The sequence below is a fragment of the Aspergillus steynii genome (genome assembly GCF_002849105.1).
Source record: "Aspergillus steynii IBT 23096 chromosome Unknown P170scaffold_5, whole genome shotgun sequence".
Lineage (NCBI taxonomy): Eukaryota > Fungi > Ascomycota > Eurotiomycetes > Eurotiales > Aspergillaceae > Aspergillus > Aspergillus steynii.
This window is the reverse complement of record NW_020194402.1, coordinates 2462252-2482036: the sequence shown is the minus strand read 5'-3', so window position 1 is coordinate 2482036 and position 19785 is coordinate 2462252. Positions and strand designations below refer to the sequence as shown.

The 19785-nt window shown below is 52.3% G+C and overlaps 7 protein-coding genes across 7 annotated transcripts; 3 read left to right on the top strand and 4 right to left on the bottom strand.

The window, feature by feature from the left end:
- The first annotated feature begins 1 nt into the window (after position 1).
- Positions 2-2281, top strand: P170DRAFT_386639 (putative MFS allantoate transporter). Its single transcript, XM_024845776.1, has 5 exons — positions 2-671; positions 730-760; positions 819-937; positions 1000-1165; positions 1221-2281. Exons 1-5 carry the CDS (start codon positions 477-479, stop codon positions 2249-2251), a joined length of 1542 nt encoding a protein of 513 aa, XP_024703586.1. The 5' UTR covers positions 2-476; the 3' UTR covers positions 2252-2281.
- Positions 2282-2589: 308 nt separating this feature from the next.
- P170DRAFT_437956 (uncharacterized protein) lies at positions 2590-3234 on the bottom strand. The gene is made up of 3 exons (XM_024849482.1): positions 3173-3234; positions 2734-3111; positions 2590-2685 (listed from the first exon to the last, which is right to left on the bottom strand). The coding sequence occupies exons 1-3, from the start codon at positions 3182-3184 to the stop codon at positions 2626-2628; spliced, it is 450 nt and encodes a 149-aa protein (XP_024703585.1). The 5' UTR covers positions 3185-3234; the 3' UTR covers positions 2590-2625.
- Positions 3235-5544: 2310 nt separating this feature from the next.
- Positions 5545-7607, bottom strand: P170DRAFT_437955 (glycoside hydrolase family 1 protein). Its single transcript, XM_024849481.1, has 5 exons — positions 7280-7607; positions 7024-7215; positions 6472-6944; positions 5830-6415; positions 5545-5767 (listed from the first exon to the last, which is right to left on the bottom strand). Exons 1-5 carry the CDS (start codon positions 7339-7341, stop codon positions 5629-5631), a joined length of 1452 nt encoding a protein of 483 aa, XP_024703584.1. The 5' UTR covers positions 7342-7607; the 3' UTR covers positions 5545-5628.
- Positions 7608-8027: 420 nt separating this feature from the next.
- Positions 8028-10291, bottom strand: P170DRAFT_360583 (Kelch motif domain protein; the record flags this gene model as incomplete). The annotated part of the gene is made up of 3 exons (XM_024844422.1): positions 8028-9847; positions 9928-10014; positions 10090-10291. The coding sequence occupies 3 exons, from the start codon at positions 10289-10291 to the stop codon at positions 8028-8030; spliced, it is 2109 nt and encodes a 702-aa protein (XP_024703583.1).
- A 478-nt stretch (positions 10292-10769) lies between these two features.
- On the top strand, positions 10770-13063 carry P170DRAFT_437954 (WD40 repeat domain-containing protein). The gene has a single exon (XM_024849480.1). It carries the CDS (start codon positions 10991-10993, stop codon positions 12851-12853), a length of 1863 nt encoding a protein of 620 aa, XP_024703582.1. The 5' UTR covers positions 10770-10990; the 3' UTR covers positions 12854-13063.
- A 130-nt stretch (positions 13064-13193) lies between these two features.
- Positions 13194-15816, top strand: P170DRAFT_437952 (transcription initiation factor IIA large subunit). Its single transcript, XM_024849479.1, has 4 exons — positions 13194-13556; positions 13769-13870; positions 14088-15229; positions 15284-15816. The coding sequence occupies exons 1-4, from the start codon at positions 13539-13541 to the stop codon at positions 15321-15323; spliced, it is 1302 nt and encodes a 433-aa protein (XP_024703581.1). The 5' UTR covers positions 13194-13538; the 3' UTR covers positions 15324-15816.
- A 1135-nt stretch (positions 15817-16951) lies between these two features.
- Positions 16952-18839, bottom strand: P170DRAFT_476899 (zinc-coordinating transcription factor SFP1; the record flags this gene model as incomplete). The annotated part of the gene is made up of 3 exons (XM_024853394.1): positions 16952-17263; positions 17318-18380; positions 18496-18839. 3 exons carry the CDS (start codon positions 18837-18839, stop codon positions 16952-16954), a joined length of 1719 nt encoding a protein of 572 aa, XP_024703580.1.
- Positions 18840-19785: the final 946 nt, after the last annotated feature.

The following is a 19785-nucleotide window of genomic DNA, read 5'->3' as shown; positions in this document are numbered from 1 at the left end:
AATCAATGGTTTGCTCAACTCAGATTATACGGGGGATTGCTCACCATTTATACCAGTCTCACTGCGTGGAGCCCCGAGCTGATACTTTATACGACGACCGCCTCAAAGTGGCCTGACCTTTCCTTCTTCCCTTCCAACAGCATTCCATCACCACTAGATCCATCATCCACTGCGACAGAGGGAGCCTGGAGAGAGCGGACAAAACTCCGCCTGGTTAGTCATGCAGCCCTAATCGGCATCCGAGCGGACTTTTGTCCGCTCTCCCTCGTGCGGAGTTGATAACGATCGGGGCAATCTGAAAGGGCAACGCGACGCCAAGAGATAGCACTTATCCGTTATCAGCCTGAGGAACTAAAAAGAGAAGCTTAGATCCGAATCAGTGTTATCTTCATGCAAGGGTGGGGGAAGGCCATCCCTAGTATTTAAGCCCTGCCCCGGACCGAGTGGATTCCATTATCCACGTTCTGTTCATCACCATGTCCGAACCCAAAGATACCAAAGCGGAAGCGCTGAGCACCGACAGCGTCGACAGGAGAGAGGACCTAGCATCGGGAGAAATCCGAGACATAGCAGCTGAGCTGTATGCCGAAGCCGATCAGTTATCACCCGAGGAGTTGGAACGCGAGGGAGCTGAGGTGCGCAAGCTTTTAGACTGGCGTATCCTGCCTATTGTAAGTGGCTCCACTCTCTCAGGATCTCACAGGAGACAACTGACAGGTGGAATATCAGCTCTATGTGACTTACGTCATACAATTTTTGGGTAGGTGGACGATCATTCCAGAAGTTGGGGATTTTGGCTGACTTCGTAATTACCATAGACAAGCTTTCTCTCAACTATGCCTCGGCTTATAGCCTCATCCCGGATCTTGGTCTGGAGGGTCAAAGATATTCATGGGTTGCAGCCATCTTCAATTTCGGTTATTTGTTCTGGGCTGTGGTATGTAGATGATCGAAAGACTTGATCTACCAGAGTAAAAGCTGATTGCACCTTCGCTCTAGCCATCAAATCTTATGATCCAGCGGCTGCCCCTGGCTAAGTACATGGGAACAGTGCTGCTAATCTGGGCGGTTCTTATCGTGGCACACATCGGAGCGAGGAACTATGCCGGCATTCTGGTCTTGCGATTCCTCCTGGGAATGGCTGAGGCCGGTGTCAGCCCATGTAGTAAGTCCCCAACGCTCTGCCGAAATCCCCTCGAGCAAGCACCTAACCAATACAGTGATGAACTTCACATCAATGTTCTACAAACGATCCGAGCAGCCCCTACGCATGAGCCTATGGCTCTCCGGAAACGGAATGGCGACTATGGTAGGAGCTCTATTGGGCTTCGGACTCGGCCACTCCCACAACACCAGCCTCAAGAGCTGGCAACTCATCTTCCTCACCATCGGCCTCCTGAACTTCGTCACCGGATGCCTCTTTCTCTGGCTCATGCCCGACTCGCCCAGCTCCGCCAAATTCCTCTCCCACCGACAACGCATCGTCGCCGTCCAGCGCGTCTCCGAGAACATGATCGGCGTCAAGACCAAGCAGATAAAACCCCACCAGGCCCTCGAAATCCTCTCCGACCTCAAAGTCCTCTGCTGCGCCCTCATCGGCCTCAGCTGCGGTGTCGTCAACGGCGGCGTCTCCAACTTCTCCTCCTCCCTCATCAAAGGCTACGGCTTCAGCGGCCTCAACGCCACCCTCCTCCAACTCCCCACCGGCGCCATCGAAGCCCTCATCGTCCCCATCTGCGGCCTCATCTCCACCTACGTCCGCGACTCCCGCTGCATCGTCCTCGCAACCGTCTGCCTGATCCCCTTCGGCGGTCTCCTCGGCATCCGCTTCACCGACGTCCAACACCGATGGACCCTCGTCGGCTGCACCTGGCTCCAGTACATCGTGGGCGCCCCCGTGATCGTGTCCTGGAATATTCTCTCCACCAACGTCGCCGGACACACGAAACGGTCGCTCTCGAACGGGCTCTGGTTCGTCCTCTACGCGGCTGGGAACGTAGCCGGCGCTAATATCTTTTTCGAGCGCGAGGCGCCGCGATACTATTCGGCTCTGACGGGGCTGCTGATCTGCTACGCGGGGATCATTGTCTTGTCGGGCGTGGCGTACGTGTCGATGCGGTTTGAGAATCGTCGGAGGGATCGTCGTATGGCGCCGGAGGAGAGTGGGAATGGGCGCGATCAAGCGGCGGTGCTGGATGGGTTTAAGGATATGACGGATATGGAGTCAAGGAATTTTCGATATGCGCTTTGATGTGCGTATAGGTGTTGCATGCTTATAATGATGGATAGAGCTGCTTTTAGCTTGGTTCAATAATTTTGTTAATTATGATAATGATACTTACGAGAACAAATATAACCGCATTGATATTCGCCTGCAAAATGAGGACTTACTACAACGTATTACGTGCTGGAAGTTGTGTGGAAACACAAGTTAGATAGCTAGGGAAACGAACCAGTTGTATCATTTGACAATTTATCAAAGATTTCCCGAAGAAGGTTCCAGCAACGACAACAGTGTGACAAGGTAGTGGGCATAAGAACAATGGGATGAGGTTCATGGTTCTCAGGGTTGCTTCAATTTGTTTCATCAACATGGACCACGTCTAGCCCAAGAGAAACAACCCATTACAAAAAGCTAGTCTCTCCCTCGGTGATGACAATTTCACTTTCGATGACCACGTTCGCCTGCTTCCATCAGTACTAGGTGGAAAAATCGTAGATGAATCATCTTACCTCGACCTGGGACTCAAAAGCGTTGGACATCTCGTCAAGCTCAGTGATAATGGGATCCTCGGCCACGCGCTTCCTTCCACCATTGGGAATCTCAATGGTCACAGGACTAGCCTGATACCAATCAGACGAAGTATTCATCTCTGCAATTCCAAATTCGCCCGGAATCCAGTCCGCGTCCAGGTCAAAGCCTTCCATGCCGGGCTCGGATTCAAAATCAAAGATCGACTCTTCATCTCCAGCGTTCTCCTCATAACGAGCGGAAGTGTCTGGCGTCACCAGACCAGAAGATGTTGAATTCTCAGCAGGCTGACTTGCCGGGTGACTGTTGTTGGTGGAAGGCCTGGCGCAAAGCCTCTCTGCACTGCGAACAAGAACGTACTTGCGAGTTTCTCCTGTCAGTACACACGCCCCTCAAAGAATGAAAGATCGAACAACTTACATTTGGCCACATGTCTTCCAGCCTGGCATACCACTGAGCCGAAATCGGGTGCCTGAGGTTCGACAGGGTCCTGACCGACTCGACCTTGTCCGAGCCACGAGCAATCTGACGGGCAATAAAAGCACAGATTGCTGCCTCGCGATAGTGCCAGATTTCTATACAGAGTCTGTAAGTTTATCTAGATGGACTTGGTAGAAAGTATGGCATCCTTGCCTTCAAAGGTGCGCACACTCTCTGCGATCAGCTCGACGACATCTTGGTGCTTGTAGATGTTGAAAAGGTCCCAACTGTCCTCGAGTAGACGGCGATTCATATGATCATTAACCCTTGATGCTTCCAGGATCGACGAATCGGTATCCATGTTGGAGTAGTCGTTTGAAACGGAATGACAGGTTCCTGGTAGAGAGACAGAGGGGCGTTAGCTTCGCGAGGGGGGTCTCTCAGCATGAGCTAGCTGGGTCAAGGTCAAATACCCTTGTTTCACTTCTCTCAAACCTGAAGGGGAAGCTGTTCAAGCTGGGGGGTGCAACACAGGCTAGGTTTAAAGAGTTGACTGCGAACAGAGACGGTGCTTTCTGGAGCAGAACAAGGTTAGTTAGAGAGGGAAGACCACGAAAGAAAAACAGAACCGACAGTAATATAGTGAAATTGGAAGAAATAAGAACCTCTTTAAGCTGTAAAAGTTGCCAGAGCAGATGAGATGAAAGAAGGAGAAATGGGAAAGCAACGAGATCGGATGGCAGAATTTGCAGCAAAAACAAGACAGAAAAAAAAGTGGACGGAATACACGAAAGTCAGATCTGTAGGATCCTATCTTTGTTTACTGAAGGTGACTTGCTGCTAGGCGATAAGTAAAGACGAATTCTGCAAGTGTAGAGAATCAAAGAAGAAACAGAGACAAGGAGTCGATGAGATGAGAAGGGAGAGGTAAAAGGAGGGAGGAGGTTGAGGAAACGGAGGAGGCAGAGGGGGAAAGTTCTGGCTTGCGTTGGTGACTGAGGCTTTCCTTTTTCCCACTGTTCCAGATACCCAACTTCTCCTTTTACTTTTTCACAGCCTTCGACTGACTAACATACTCATAATGATTGCGAAGACTTTCACAATGACTTCCTCACCAGGTGACCATAAAAGAAGTCATCAAAACAAAGATTCCTTTGCGTTCAGGTTCCATCTATGACATTCTCCTATAAAGTGACGAAGTATATCCTCAGTCCTTAACACCGTCACATCGTCAACGTATTAAAAGAGCTCATGAATCATCTAAAAGGCCTCACCCACCCGAACAAGAGGACAAAATCAAAGCAGCTATACTCGGTCATGAACAGTTGGATCCAGATTCAGTTTCGGTAAGATCACTTCCAGAAGCGAGTGTGTCCAGGGCTCTATTCCACTAGATGGAGGTATGCCACACTTTTTATCCTAGCTATACTAATTCGAACGTGCTTGACTAGGGAGATGCACTAGATATACCTGCTACACAACTACTGACGGGTTATACAATATTCCAGCGAAAGCCCTACAGAGAGCAATACATCCAGACATTTAAAATGTCTCAAAGTCCAATTGCTAGCATGAACTTTCCATGACAATATCCTCAAGAAGAAACTGTTCATATCTCGAATATATCATGGAAGCTTCAAGAAATTCTTATCGAAACACCCCTGAAAGATATCCTCACATCGTCCATTCCCGATCTCTTCAAGAAACCACCTCCAACGATCAACAATGCGCTACATAATCAAGAATATGTGACCGTGAAACAAGTTCAACACCAAAGTTTTGCGAAATAGCCATGATACCAGCCATCGCGCCGTGCTCGCCCTTTTCTGCGGCTTATATCCGGGCTACAGGTAAACATCTGCATTCAGACTCAGCTAAAGTAAGATTTTGATACATAACCTAAATACATGACTTAATCCAGCCCCAAAAAAGCGCATCCATTTTCAAAAACCATAAACACAACACCGTGGCGGGCTCGCTCAATGTCGTGTGCTTACAGAAAGCGGTGATATTTACCAAAACCGGATAAACGACACTTCATATAGATCAATAACACCCGATTCTGACGTTGAACTAGTGTGGTTCATCCAGCCCATCATGCATATCCATGCAGTCTAGTTCCACGGAGGCTAAATCCGTGTCGCGGAGACTCCGCCGTGTCGGATTCGGCTGGAGCGAGATCGCGGTGTCCACTTTGCAGACTAGTTTGAAGGAACTGCGGAGTACGTCCATGAGACCAATGTTCTTTGAAGAGGTGGGCCTATGCAGTGGACCATTTTACATAGGATGTTGGACAGTAGTGATACTCTTCTGTCGTAGAGAGCAGTCCGGATTATAGATGTCCAATGAGGGTTGAAATTCGAAATATGTCCCATGACTTCATATTGATTGCATAACTAATGAAAATAAACTAGGGTAATACAATGGCTACTGCCTAAGTGGCTCTTTCCATCCTTTTATTCCTTCTGGATGTACTGCTCGAAGATCGGACCAATCGCCCGGGCACTTTCCTTGGGGATTCGCTTCTGGTTGTTCTCGTAGTCGACGTAAGTCACGCCGAACCGGGTCTCGTACCCTTCGGCCCATTCGAAGTTACTGTAATAGCACCGATTAGTAAGTGCTGATTCGCTCAGTGTAAGTCAAAGAGGGAAACATACTCCATCAAACTCCAGGCCATGTATCCTCTCACATTTACACCGTCCAAGGTGTATGCATCAGCCATGGCCGCGATATAGTCGCGGAAGTACTGTGTTCGGAACTCGTCCTTGAGGAGCTGATCCAAGGGCAAATCGTTCTCATTCTTCAGACTTGTGCCGTTCTCCGTGACCAAGATCTTGGGCTGGTTGTATCGGTCACTGAGCCATTTGAGAAGTTTGCGGAATCCGATCGCACTGGGTCGAAGCCAGGGAGACTGTGTCTCGGGGCCTACCCACTCCCCGTTCTTGTTCTGGAGCAGGATCTCCAGGTTGCCCGCAGTGTCGTTGGGGTCGGCCTCGCCGGTCTTTGCTTTGATGTAGTTGGCGCAGTAGTGGTTCATGCCGTAGAAGTCGTTGCTGCCGTGGACTAGGGCAATGTCTTCGGGAGTCCACTTGGGCAATCGGTCACCCAGCTGCTTGACCATGCTGTCGGGGTATTTGCCGTGATAGATAGGGTCGGCAAACCAGGAGATGGCGAATTCAATTTTTCGGTCGCAGGCTTCAACGTCTGCTGGGTTCTCGGGGTCCCAGGGCTCGGCCCAATCGCCTAAGTAAATGTTAGAATGGTCTATTTCCGGTGATTGTGCAGCAAAGGTGCCTTACCATTCAGGGTGATACCAATCTCACCACCGTCTTGGGCCTTGAACTCGTCTCTGTAGATCTGCACTGCCTTTCCGTGCGCCACCAAAAGGCTGTGTCCCACGATCCAGGGCTCCGTTGAGCCGTCTCCCACGGGGTTCCTGGCCCGGTCACTAGTTCTGCCGGGAGCAAATTGTCCCACGTTGTATCCCAAAACACTGCTGCACCAGGGTTCATTGAAGGTAATCCAATGCTTGACCTTCGATCCAAACGCCTTGAAGATCACCCGAGCGTAGTTAGCAAAGTCAGCAACGAACTCCTCCTTGTTGAGAAGACCGCCGTAACGCTTGTCCAGCTCATCGGGGAGGTCCCAATGGTAGAGAGTCACCAGAGGAACAATTCCTGCGGCATGCAAGTCGTCGATGAATTTGACATAATGCTGGATACCCTTTTCATTGACAGGATCGTTACGGCCTCCAAGGGGGATGATACGAGACCTAGATATAGGAAGAGGACATTAGGAAGGCCTGGATAGGTTTTGATAGAAGAAGAAGGAAAAAGGAAAGGTTGTCTTACCAGGAAATAGAGAAGCGGTAAGCCTTAGCACCGCATTCTTTTAGCAAAGCAATGTCCTCGTGGGTGCGATGGTACGAATCACACGCCACATCTCCGGTAGCGCTGCCGGCGATCTTTCCAGGAATCTTGCAGAAAGTATCCCAGATGGACGGACCGCGTCCATCCTCCTCAACGGCTCCCTCAATTTGGTAGCTGTTTGGAGAAAAGACTTGTAAGCAGGGACACCGAAAGAAGACGACGACGATCCTAGACCCACCTAGCCGTTGCAAATCCCCAGAGGAAGTCGGACGGAAGAGAAGACGCCGATGTGGACCCCATGATTGCTGGAGTTCAAGGATACAGACGATAAGCAATTGGTCTTCAAGTGCAAGGCAATGAAGGGCAACAATCGGAGGGATTTAATGAATGCTCCGTAGATCGAGATTGAGACAGCATGGTGGGAGGGAATGAGGGCGATATTTAAATGATTTCGGACAGCTCTGGGGCCTCCCCGCAAGAGGATCAAACGATGGAGGGGCAAGCGGGGACATGACCGGGGGATCGAGTAGCGAACATGGATGGAAAAGCCACCGGCGACCAGAGCGACGCCGAGATGAAGGCGAGAGAGAGACCGTTCGTTCCTGGCGGGGCAAAACGAAAGGGAGCGGATGGACGGGCCGCCTTCCGACTGGATTCGGATTAGTCTGGCACTACGCGGGTGTCTGATGTTACGATGGATGGATGAATCATGGATGAATGGGCGAATTGATGGGCAGTAGTAAGGAGTCTGGCCAGCTGCAAATATCTATTCCTCGCTCGTAAACTTCTCCCATGACCAACGCTTGGCTCTGTGCTCTTCCACCAACGCCATAAACACACTTTGCTATGCGAGAAACCAGTAGATACACGAAAGAAGCAAATGTGATAAAATAAAAGGAAAATAAGAAATTCGGTCGTGTACCCATGGCGTCGTGCAATCCTCCCAAAGTAACTCTGAATAAACACCCATATGCTTCACACAAGACTCAAGACATTTCCATCGCCTCTAGCTCTTCACCCTCCATTTCATCGGCCTCCTCAGCCGCAGGGCCTGGGATGGCCAGTTGCGACGGCTTGTGCTCTCGGCCGTGGCCTCCGAGCTCTCCAGCCATCTCTAACTCGGACCCGGCGACGACGCGGCTTTCGATATCGACCACCCCACATAATTCAACGAGACTTTGCCGACTAAGGGACCTGAACCCGTCAGTTCGCACGATGCGACCCCAGTGGCCAAGACAGAACTGCGCGGCGCGGCGCATGAGCCATTCCTCATTCGTCCGGCCAGCTCGTTCCCAGATGATGGCGGCGTTCTCGATATCCAGCTCGCGGCTCAGCCGGTTGACGCATAGCAGACGCAACGTGGGCATGTCATAAAGATTCGCCATCACGAGCATACCAGCCACGTCGATGATATCGGGGCAGTATTCCGAATGGGCCGAGATGCTGTCAGTGTAGAGGTAGTAGAGAAACGCGCGGACGACGGAGTAGGGTTCGGGTATGTGCATTCTCTTGGAATGATATTCAGCCATCTGGGCCGAATACAGCCTCTTGAAATGAGGCCATCGCAGCTGCAAGATCAGACGATGCACATGGATGGGAGGAGACGTGGCCGCGTTATGAGGGACCAACTCCGTTTGCAACTGCAGTGGAACGCCATACTGACATGGATCTTCTGAATCGTCCTGATCATCCGGATTAGCGGTGATTACAAAGTCAGCACCAGTACCGGATTCCGGCGGTTGGTCGAACACGGCCAGGAGATCCGAGCCAAGGCCAGATATTGGTCCCAGTCCTAGCCGGCCGCCATACATCGTCCGGCTCTGGTTTGGTGAAAATTCCGCCATCTGGTTGCCCAACAGCCCGTATTTTTCCAGGTTGATGCAGAGAACCTCGCTCATATGGTTCTCATCGCCAGTTCCGGGGGTGGCGGCGGAATCCAGACTGCAGCCCAATAACCAAGCTTTGGTGCCGCTCGCATCGATAGTACAGTAATGCCAGCGATATCCGTTTTTGAAGATTTCTTGGCCATCGGCTAATCTCTGCCATCGCAAGGAATCAAGATCCAGGGACGACAAATTGCACTCGTCGGCACGCACCGTTTCGGACGGGGTGATCAAGTCCAGTAGAACGCCGGATGCATAGGCTTGGAAGTGAGTCCCGGAAAACAGCGCCGGGACATGGGGACCAGAGGTGAATTTGAGAGAAGAAATTGCTCCGGGCGCAATGGGTTTCCGTCGGTTGGAGTTGCGAACTTGAACACTTCCCGAGTTGGCCGCATAGTTATTGGATCGGGCATTTTGGTGATGCGATGAGGTACTAGGCAGTCCATCTGGGCTATGAGTAATCCTGCTGAGCTGAACATGGGAATCCACGGTACCTTGAGAAGCTGTCATTCCGAGAGAGGGAACGCCTTTGAGATCAAGCCACCAGATGTCGGTCGTGCGCTCCATATCCGGATCGAGACCTCCAAATATCCACAGGCGGTCGCCCCAGACCCAGGCAATGTGGTCAAATCTGGCGGTGAATCTCCATGTGCGAGACCATGTCCAAGTCTTCAGGTCGAGGTACGACAGCTCGTCGAGGACATGATTCTCGCCGGTAACTCCTCCAATAATGAACAGTTTGTCATCATGGATCACGGCAGCATGGCGAGCCCTTCCGTGCGGGATCGGTCCACGAATCTCCGGTTGGTGCCAGGTAGAGGTTGGGATATCCAGAATGACCACGTCCGAGAGGTGTTCGCGATGCTCGTTTTCCCCACCAAAAACGATCAATTTGTCTCCATTGTGAAGGTTGGCAGTGTGTCCTGGGCCGAAGAGAAAGAATATTAGCGGTCATTCAACGCATGTGGCATACGGAGGAAGATAAAAGGCAGAGGCGACCCACCCATGCGGACCCCAGGAATGTCCCCGTAGTTGTCAATCAGCTCCCATCGCAGAGTAGTCAGATTGAGTCTCAAGACATGATTGTAGACTGCAGCATGATGTCAGTGACAGGTTGATCCCTGTAAACGCTGAGCGACAGGCACTGCAAGGGGCAGAAATGAACCTTCATCTGTGTACTGATCAAACCCGCCAAAGGCATAGATCTGATCGTCGTTGCAATACGTCACCGAGGCGTTGACCAGGCATGCCGGAACATGCCCCTGGGCCTTTTTAATACTGGGGCCGCTCCCCCGGCGACGAGTTGCACTAGTGGGCATGAGGAATGCCTGGTCCGATTTCTGATGGTCAGGAGGAAGGGGAGACATCGTAGAGGAGGTAGCCCAGTACGGTGGGTCCGAGTGGAAATGCGAGACCGCCGAAACGTTACTATTCCTAGTAGTGGAAGTTGGTTGCCGCGCCATCAGGGTCCGAAAGGAGGTGGGCTGAGAGGCTGGGCGGGAGCCACGGGCGGTAGGGAATGAAATGACACGGGGTCGTGGTGAATGATTTGACCCTCCAAGATGAGAGGGAATGATTTCACATGATAAGAAGCAACACAAAGACCGGTGGCCCTGCTGCAGACGTGGAAAGGCGGCGACAAAGAGAAGAGTGCACTGAGGAAAAAAGTGGGCGCCAAGGCCGATCGGCGACAGGACGAACAAGAGCCTCATGTCAGGTGGGCGCTAGGCCGCATCGGGGCTGGCGCACCCGTACCTCCAGTAACCGTTGCCATGCCAGTGAAGAACTATACCCTCTATTTATTCTCCTTTCTGGCTCGTCGCTCCTCCCATCTCTCCCTCTCCTCTTCATCCTCTTCCTTTTCTTCGGTATATACTATTGCGTGCATACTGTATTGCCTCTATTCGGGCTCAGTCTCTCGTATTCAGCATTCTATTGCTGCATCTTACGTCTCTGTTGCATCTTCAGTCAGTATCTTCCGGACACCGGACCTGGCCTGAAGCTTTTTCTCTTTCTACATCTCAGGATACCGGCTGGCTGGTCTGAGCAAAGTATCATATACTATCATGGCTACTCCTACCGTGTCCACCCCGGTGAAAACCCACCATGGCATCTTTTCGAGCAAAACTGCCGGCGGCCGTATGCCACTCACACCATCGCCCCGTACTCGAGCGGGAAGCATGACGTCAAACCACTCCTCTCCATTCACGCCGCCTCGCCAGCCTGCGGAGACCGGCAAGGATCATAGCCGGCCTGTCTACGGCGGAAACCTTTCCTCCCTCTTTGCCAAGTCCATGCCCAAGGCTTCCCGGGCCACAACCTACCGCGAGTCTCCCAAGTCCAACATTGCTCGCACCCGCAAGTCTCCTCGACACTTGGAGCTCGGCGTTTCCGATTGGTCTCTGACCGGTACTGGGCCTTCTTCGTCTCAGACTCCATCCAAGGAGCGTCTGCGGAAAGACGTCTCCACTCGGACAAGGTCCGGAAAGACCACCGTCCGTATTGCACACAACGCTGCGGATCGGTTCATCCCCAACCGTGCTGCAAGCGAAGGACTGGCCACGGCGGGTACAGCTAAGCCCGAAGAGAGCCACAGGCCCAAGACGAGCGGCAACGAGGGTTCTTCTGTCCTTGCCAGCGCGGCCAGCGCGTTTGACATTGGGGGTCGAGGATCCGACGAGGATCTCACTGCAGCCCTTGAGAACCTTGGACTGGATGACACTGAGACATCTACAACTTCGTATACCAGACCGGCACCGGATGCAGTCGCTTATGAATCATCTCTGGCCGACGCATGTGGTGTGAACCTCAACACTCGTATCCTTGCCTTCAAGCCGCCACCCCCAGAGTCCTCCAAGCCCATCGATCTGAGAGCCCAGTATAACCGTCCCTTGAGGCCCTCTAAATCCAAGTCTGCTCAGTTCCGGCGGAGAGTTCAGACGGCTCCTGAGCGTGTTTTGGATGCGCCTGGATTGCTTGACGACTACTACCTGAACCTTCTGGATTGGAGCTCTGGCAACCAGGTCGCCATCGGTCTGGAGCGCAATGTTTACGTCTGGTCTGCCGATTCGGGATCCGTGGACTGCTTGCTGGAAACGTCTCCGGATACGTACGTGAGCAGTGTCAAATGGAGTGGCGACGGGGCCTATGTCGGCGTTGGGCTTGGAACCGGCGAAGTGCAAATCTGGGATGTCGAAGAGGGCACCAAGCTTCGAAGCATGTTTGGCCATGACTCGCGCGTTGGTGTTATGGGATGGTCCAAGCACACATTGTCCACCGGTGCCCGGAGCGGTCTGGTGTTTAACCACGATGTACGCGTCGCCCAACACAAAGTGGCAGAGCTTGTTTCCCACACCTCGGAGGTCTGCGGTCTGGAGTGGAGGCCCGACGGCGCCCAGCTGGCCACCGGTGGCAACGACAACCTGGTGAACATCTGGGATGCGCGGTCGCTCAGCGCACCCAAGTTTACCAAGACCAACCACCGTGCCGCGGTCAAAGCTCTCAGCTGGTGCCCCTGGCAACTGAACCTGCTCGCCACCGGCGGTGGCTCGTACGATCGTCACATTCACTTCTGGAACACGACGACCGGTGCGCGGACCAACAGCATTGACACCGGATCTCAAGTGACTAGCTTGCGGTGGAGCAACCACTACCGCGAGATCGTCAGCTCCAGTGGATTCCCCGACAACTCTCTGAGTATCTGGAGCTACCCGACCCTGGTGCGCAACGTTGAGATCCCTGCGCACGAGACTCGTGTTCTGCACAGCTGTCTGAGCCCCGACGGTCAGCTTCTGGCCACCGCCGCGGCCGACGAGAGCTTGAAATTCTGGAAGGTCTTTGAGCGCAAGGCCGGAACCAGTGCCTCCGCCTCTCGCGAGGGTGGTGTTGGCAGCAAAGCCCAGATGACCAAGTCGATGACCATCCGGTAGACGACGGGTTGCCGGGAATGGAGGGAGTTTCTTGTATTCTTTTTTACTTTCGGGGTTTTTAATAGTTGGATATCACGGGATGGGAGTTTTTTTTTTGGGTCATTTCACTATTTGGCAGGGTGTTTGCAGGAGGACAGGGCGTTTGTATTTAGAGTGATAGCAGTATCTGGGAGAGGATGCTTGTACAGAATCATAATCATATGGATGCGTGTATATTCTGTTTCCTCAGCAGACTGAGATAAGCTCCCGATGGCGCTAGCAAAATGCGGGTGGTGACTAAGCCGCCCGTAGAGGACGGATTTCGCCCGCGGAGAGCGACTTTCACCTCAACCAATTCCCTCTGGCAGCTTCATTCGCCTCTTGGCCTCTCGCGTTGCCCCCGGTTTCTCCTTCATTTTGTGACAATTTGGCACCTTCGAACTCTTGCCCTTGCTCTGATTGCTGCAGGAGTTTCTGTCCATAACATCAGCCTCACCTCAGGTGACTCCGCAGCCCGTCGCAATTCGCCCGTGGCAACCGACCGCTGCGACAGACGATCTTCCCTTGGGATCACCATCTCTTCGACTGAACAGGTTCTTTCCTTTAGATTCCTGTTGCCTTTGCAAATAGAACACAGTTTTTTACACTCCCTTGCCTATTGCGCTCTCCGACAAGAATTCACTACGAGTCCTTGTCCATAGCAACCATGTCAAACCAGCAGGTGGTAAGTGCTTCCTCGAGTAGCTAGCTAGCTCTCTGGTTGGTCTGAACTGGGGATCCCTTTTCTTTTTTCTTTTCCTTTTTTTGCTTGCCTTATGTACTTTTTCATAAGGCGTTCTCTTGTTGAGGTTTCCCTACCTGTTTGCTCATGTTTGGAAACTCCCTTCATTCGACCCTCTTATGTGAGGAAGTTGGCTCACTTCCAGTGAATCACAGGGCACGGTGTTCGATCGCGTCATCCAGGAAGTGTGCGATGCTTCTCAAGTGGATTTCGAGGAAAGCGGAGTGGACCAGCAAACGCTGCTAGACTTGCGCAACGTGAGTGCATGGAACGGGGGGTCTCTGGCATCCAGTCTCTCCCTGGGCCCCGGCGGGGTCTGAGAGTTGCGGAAGGCGGCAAGCGCCTCGGGGGGAAGCGCCTGCTTTTGAGTCTCTTTTATATCCGGCCGCCTTTACCCGCTCCTTAGTCTCCCGCCAAGCCTGCCCTCCCCCCTCCTGTTATGCTCTTCCCTATACTGACCTGACTCGCCCTCAGAGCTGGCAGAAAAAGCTGTCGTCCCTCGGGGTCGCTCATTTCCCCTGGGATCCTACTCCACCCCAGCCTGCTCCTGCTCAGCCTCAGAGCCAAATTCCCCCTCCCACCACGACCGTCCCTTCTAATGCTCCTCGACCTGCTCCCTCCCCTCAGACCCAACAGCCGCAGCCACAACAGCACCAACAGCCGCCCCCGCTGCAACAACAACAATATGTCCAACCTCAACAGCCGATGCCGCAGTCCATGCCGGGAACGGCTCCGCCGATGCAAGCCCCTACTCCCGTCGGAGTGCCCCCCGGTGGGATGACCCAGGCGCCTCAGATTAAGACCGAACCCGGCGTCGCTGCTCCGCCCAACTTGCCTCCGATGAACAATATGGTCCCGGCCAACTCTCCCAACCCGCAGTCAGCTCGCGAACGTGCGGCCAACATGCTGCATCAGAGATTCGGCGCCGCTGCTGCCAACTCGGTCAGTCAGTTGCAGGCTCAGTCGCAGCATGGCCTGGGTCTCCCCGGTCAGCCCCGTCCCCAAGGCATGCCACCGGTATCAAATGGCCAGGGACCGCAGATCAAGCAGGAGCCAGGATATCCTCCTATGCCCCAGCCGCCTATGAACAATTCTCAGACGGATGGTTCCGGCGACGACGCCCTTTCCGACTGGAAGGCTGAGGTCGCACGCCGACGAGAGGCTGCCGAGCGCCAGGGTGGCGCAGGCGATAGAATTCTTCGAGACCATATCAAAGCAAGCATGCTTCGGTTGGAAGGAGGTGGACTCATGTTGCCTCTGGAGGAGCAGCAAAACGCGCCCAAAGCATCTGCACGTGCAGTTGCATCTGCTTCAAGTGTAGACCTACCCGTCGGTTCTACTCCCACCCCGACTTCGTCCGACGAAGTATCGCCATCCGCCTCCAAGGCTCCTCGGCCTCAATTCGACGGTCCCGGAGGTGATGACGAAAAGGAAGAAGACGACGAAGATGCCATCAACTCTGATTTGGACGATCCTGACGACCTTGTCGCCGAAGACCATGATGCGGAAGACTCTGTGGGTCAAGTCATGCTTTGTACATATGACAAGGTCCAGCGGGTCAAGAACAAGTGGAAGTGCACTTTGAAGGACGGCATTTTGACGACAGGAGGTAAAGAGTAAGTGTCTCACCTACCCCTCTCTCAAGTGGAGCTTCTATTAACCTTCAATAGATATGTGTTTCACAAGGGCCAAGGTGAATTTGAATGGTAAATGGCTCGTACTTTACCGATCATTGTTTCAACATAAATTTGAATTCTTCATCTCCCATCTGTCCTTTTCTTTTCTTTCTCATTAACCCCTGTTCTCATCATTTTTGAAAACTTTCCCAATATCCCTTTTTCACATTTTCTCACGTCCTTGAGTAAGACATGAAGAAAAGAAGACAGCCCTGTCGATTTGTGTCATGTGCACCTCGTCAGCGAGGATTTTCGACTTGGACGCTCGCCTCTTTTCTTTTCTTGTTTAACGCTTTCCATTCCCATTTGCCGCAGTATACTCTATCTACCAACGACTTTTTTGTCTCATGAAGTATGCCAGGATGTCTACGCCGCCCGGACTTTGATTATCTCCATGTTACCTTGCCACTTTGGATGCACAATGGCGCTTATGCAGGTGGACGTTTTTTACTTCTTTTCTGCTTGCTTCTATCTTTTTTCTTTATTCCAGTGTACTAGAATAATCAAATGAATGAAACTGGAGTTATGCTTTTGGTACTAGATTTTAGAAATAGACTGATATCAGCGTACTTAGTAAGTAGCCTTGCTGGAGCAATACAGTAAGACCCGACCGCCGACGTCCCACTGTTTTCTTGTCAACATAGCAGTGGAATTAGTTCCAACTATCAGTGGTTTTCCCAATAAAACTAGTAACCCCGGGAGAATATAACGGTATCAACTTGCGCAGACAGAGTTCATGCCTCAATCCAGGCACGGCTATATATCTTAACGGCGTCTACTACACCAAAACCAATACACAAAGCGATTTAATAATATATTGTCCAAACTTTTTCTTTTCCACTATAAAACAAAGCTGAAGCCATGGGAATCAAACTAAACCAAATCTATGAGCAAAGTCAAAGTATGTGCAGCAACCGCAACTCCAGAAGTCTCCGAAAAACACCACGGACAATAATCGATAAGCAAGGAGTAAGAAGAGGGGAAAAAAGAGAAGGGAAGAAAAAGACAAAGCAAAGCAAAGTTAAAAGCAAAAAAAAAAGGGAGTCAAAGAGAAAAGCCTGTAGAACATCTATCTGCAGGACGCCGGGAGTTCGCCGTGTTCCAAGTCTCAGTTCTTGCACGCTGCAGCAAAAAGTCCTGTTTGCAACAAACCCAATCATATCCAACCTGACCGAGTCCCAACAGTTGATTTTGTACTTTTGATCCCCATACTATCCAAACTTTGCCCGTGCTGGTGTTCTCGGGCTGCACTTCGAACAGAGCACACACGTCATAAAGATATGCATTATGGAATGGAAAAGGCGGAACACTCAGAACCATGACACGTGCATCCAAGACTCAAGCAGAAGCAATCCAATGAAAAGAGAAGAACTCCGCGATGACGGAAAAAAAGAAACAAACACTCGTATCGACAAGGTATAGCGAGTTCATAGACAACAAGTCATTTGGCGTCTCCAAGATCTTAGAAAGGACCGATCTATTACCAGACCAACGCACCCGGGTCTTTGATAGGACGTTCATACCGAATTTAACTCCAAGCCACCAAACCGGTTCATTAATCGTATGTCGCGACGAGGCCGTTAACAAAAAGAGATATCGTCGAATCGAATTATGTTGGGGAGAAAATATAAACAGTTCTTCCTCGGGTTGGACAGGGGCTGTCTATAGAAGCCCTTCCTCACCAATGCCAGGTAGGCCAGCTCCGGCGACGTTGATATTCTGACCCTGCATAACGCCTCCACCAAACAGGTTGCGACCAGCGGCAATTTGGAATTCGGGATTACAGGGCGGAGAGTGCGATTTGTGGTACTTGAGGCCATTCAAGTTCTTGTAGCGTTTGCCACACACTTCGCAGCGGTAGGGCTTTTCTTTCTCCATGCCGAGGGTGCCAGGATATGGAGCCGATGTTTCCGGGTTGACAATCGAGAAAGTGCCGTCTGCGTTATCATGTAGTTGCTGGTTGTTGTGGCCGTGCTGAGAGGAATGGTTAGTTTGGGAAGCACGAGTGTGGATCGCGGATCTACTTACAGCCTTGTGATATTTCAAGCCATTTTGGTTCTTGTATGCCTTTTCGCATCCAATCACAGGGCACCTGAAAGGCTTCGGTTCTTCGTTGGGGAGCAACGCGGTGGTGTCGGGAACACCGGCAAGCAGCTGCTGCTCGCGGATCCGGCGCGCAATTTCACTGTTAGGACCGTACTGCGCCCCACTAAGTTTGAAGTGGGCGTTGGGAGAGTTGAGTCCTCCAGTGGGACTGAACAGACGTTTCGCAGGTTCGTCAATACAGAGATCGACCATGTCATTGTTGCCGGTGAACCTGGCAAACTGCGACTGGCCCTGCATCATGGGGTTGTTTTGCATGGACATGTCGCCAAACGGACTGATCATGCTATCTTCGAGCTCTGCCGGGGTTCCCGGAGCGGACGAATCTGGCGTGGTTCGAAATTGGGAGTTCTGCAGAGGATTTGCCATCAACGTTGGCGTATTTACGGAGGAAACGGTGGGGTTGTTCTGCAAAGACAGGGGGCGCCCAGAAGCCACCGGTGTCCCGGGCTGAGAGCCCTTGAAGCCTTGATGACTCGGTAGCATCGACAAATTTAGATGGGGCACTCTCTGGTTGGAACTGCCAAACCCTCCTTGGCTGTTATCTTGCGACGGTGGCGAGAACAAATGGGAGGACGTGGGGTCGCCATCGCCCATCGGCTCATCTAATTCCATGTCGTCGATGGTGTCCATGTCCGAATGAGGCTGGATGGTTTGGTTCTGGCTTAATTTTCGCTGCATGTCGAGAGTCCTGTCAGGCTGAAGCCCGCGGTTCTGGTTCTGGTTCTGCTGGCTGTGCTGTTGCGCGATCGCAGCTGCAGCCAACGCAGCGCGGCCATCGGCTTGACTAGGGCGATGTCCTCCCTGCTGGGGAGATTTGGTAGCATGGGCTTCTTCGTAGTGCTGCAGAAGGTCGTGGAGAGTCGGCAAAGTCACATTACAACACTGGAAGTCGCGCATGAAGTTTGCTTCTAGTTTCGGTAGGTAGGAGGACGAATGAAACGAAGGCGATTGAATATGGAACGGAGAAGTACCGGTCATAAGAATACTGGAAGTGTTGAATCGTCAGTTTCCACAGCATGACTCGCGCATTCGAGACCTCTCATCTCCGATGGAAATGGCGGGAAAATTTCATAAATGGCACAGAAGACAGGATAACTTACTCATCGCGTATCCAGCTGCCAACGGACACGCCGCCCCAGCTCATCCCCCCGACCAAGCTTCCCGCCAGAGACTCGCGGCGCTGTTTATCGCGGCTGGAGCCGGATACAGAGATCGGTTTCGTACCGTTTCCCCAGTGTGCAGAGGCTGTCCCGACGGAGTCTTTTCGAGGAGGGGGAGCTTTAAACATGCTCAGTCCGATGCCGTTGGCATGGGACAGACTGCCCGTGCGTTCGCCATTGCCGGCTCTTTGCAAAGCAGAGGTGAGGTTCGATGCCTGCTGTCCCGGGGGCGAGACGGAGCTCTGGCGGGTGGCGATGTCAATCGGAGCGGCTGCGCCGGTCATAGTGACAGAGATGAGATAGAAATATTGCTAGAAAGAGGGAAAAGGACAGTCGTAATATCCGGAGCAGTGAAGGTGCGAGATGCGAGGATCGACGGCCGGCGAAGGAGTTCAGTCTCAAGGTGGAATTCGAGGCCACAGAGCGACTCAAGAACGATTTCCCTGTCCGGTCTGCGCAAGTGTACGCCAGACCCGAGAGGAGCGGTTACGGGATGGTCGGAAACCCAGCCAAACGCGCGAGTTGAATCACGGATCAAAGGATGAAGGAGAGAAACGAGAGCTTCAGCGTCACTTCGGACGACTCGGGCATGAAGAAGGGAATCCTCGACGGATGGTTTTGGGCGGGATCACACAGGGGAGTGTCCACCCTCGGATGTTGTCCCGCTTTGGACTGCGGAAACGTGACGGATTCGGGCAAGGTGGCGGCACGTAACAATATGATGCCGATCAGCTCTCCAAGCGACGTGAGGAATGAACGACACCGGATGGGAAGCTCGAAGTGCCGGAGAAAGAGTTGGACTTGGATCCAACGAGATGGAAGCGCAAGGGAAGGACGACTTCGCGAGGAGGTGGGAGGAAAGAGGATGAGGCAACTGGCGGAAGGTGATGGTAATTAACCTGCGGACAACCGCCGGCTGCAGGTGTAATACACGCGTAATACGGGCCTAATACCGCCGAGAGCGACCGTGCAATTTCCTACAGTACGAGGACTGTACAGTACATTACCTACCTTACGTGCGCCGTACGTAACGGATTACTCGACGGAGCCGCCGACCGAGGATTCTCCTGTCGCCTGAAACTCTTGCTACCTCCCTCGTTGTTATTCACTAGTATTGACTGTTCAGTCACCTGGAGAGCCCCTCTCATTTTACCTTCGGATGGAATGTCTTAGGGATGATCCATGGGAAATCCGAGCCGTGAACTACAGGCGACTGTGCAGTTGGTGGGA

Bases quoted from the DNA above. Each gene is read 5' to 3' on its own strand.
- P170DRAFT_386639 (XM_024845776.1), top strand. From the start codon at position 477: ATGTCCGAACCCAAAGATACCAAAGCGGAAGCGCTGAGCACCGACAGC. The intron at 761-818 runs GTAGGTGGACGA...TAATTACCATAG, and splicing joins TTACGTCATACAATTTTTGG to ACAAGCTTTCTCTCAACTAT. The intron at 938-999 runs GTATGTAGATGA...CCTTCGCTCTAG, and splicing joins GTTATTTGTTCTGGGCTGTG to CCATCAAATCTTATGATCCA.
- P170DRAFT_437956 (XM_024849482.1), bottom strand. The intron at 2,686-2,733 runs GTAAGATGATTC...TGATGGAAGCAG, and splicing joins CTTTTGAGTCCCAGGTCGAG to GCGAACGTGGTCATCGAAAG.
- P170DRAFT_437955 (XM_024849481.1), bottom strand. From the start codon at position 7,341: ATGGGGTCCACATCGGCGTCTTCTCTTCCGTCCGACTTCCTCTGGGGA. The intron at 7,216-7,279 runs GTGGGTCTAGGA...TTCTCCAAACAG, and splicing joins TGGGGATTTGCAACGGCTAG to CTACCAAATTGAGGGAGCCG. The intron at 5,768-5,829 runs GTATGTTTCCCT...GTGCTATTACAG, and splicing joins ATGGCCTGGAGTTTGATGGA to TAACTTCGAATGGGCCGAAG.
- P170DRAFT_437954 (XM_024849480.1), top strand. From the start codon at position 10,991: ATGGCTACTCCTACCGTGTCCACCCCGGTGAAAACCCACCATGGCATC.
- P170DRAFT_437952 (XM_024849479.1), top strand. The intron at 13,871-14,087 runs GTGAGTGCATGG...ACTCGCCCTCAG, and splicing joins CGCTGCTAGACTTGCGCAAC to AGCTGGCAGAAAAAGCTGTC. The intron at 15,230-15,283 runs GTAAGTGTCTCA...AACCTTCAATAG, and splicing joins TTGACGACAGGAGGTAAAGA to ATATGTGTTTCACAAGGGCC.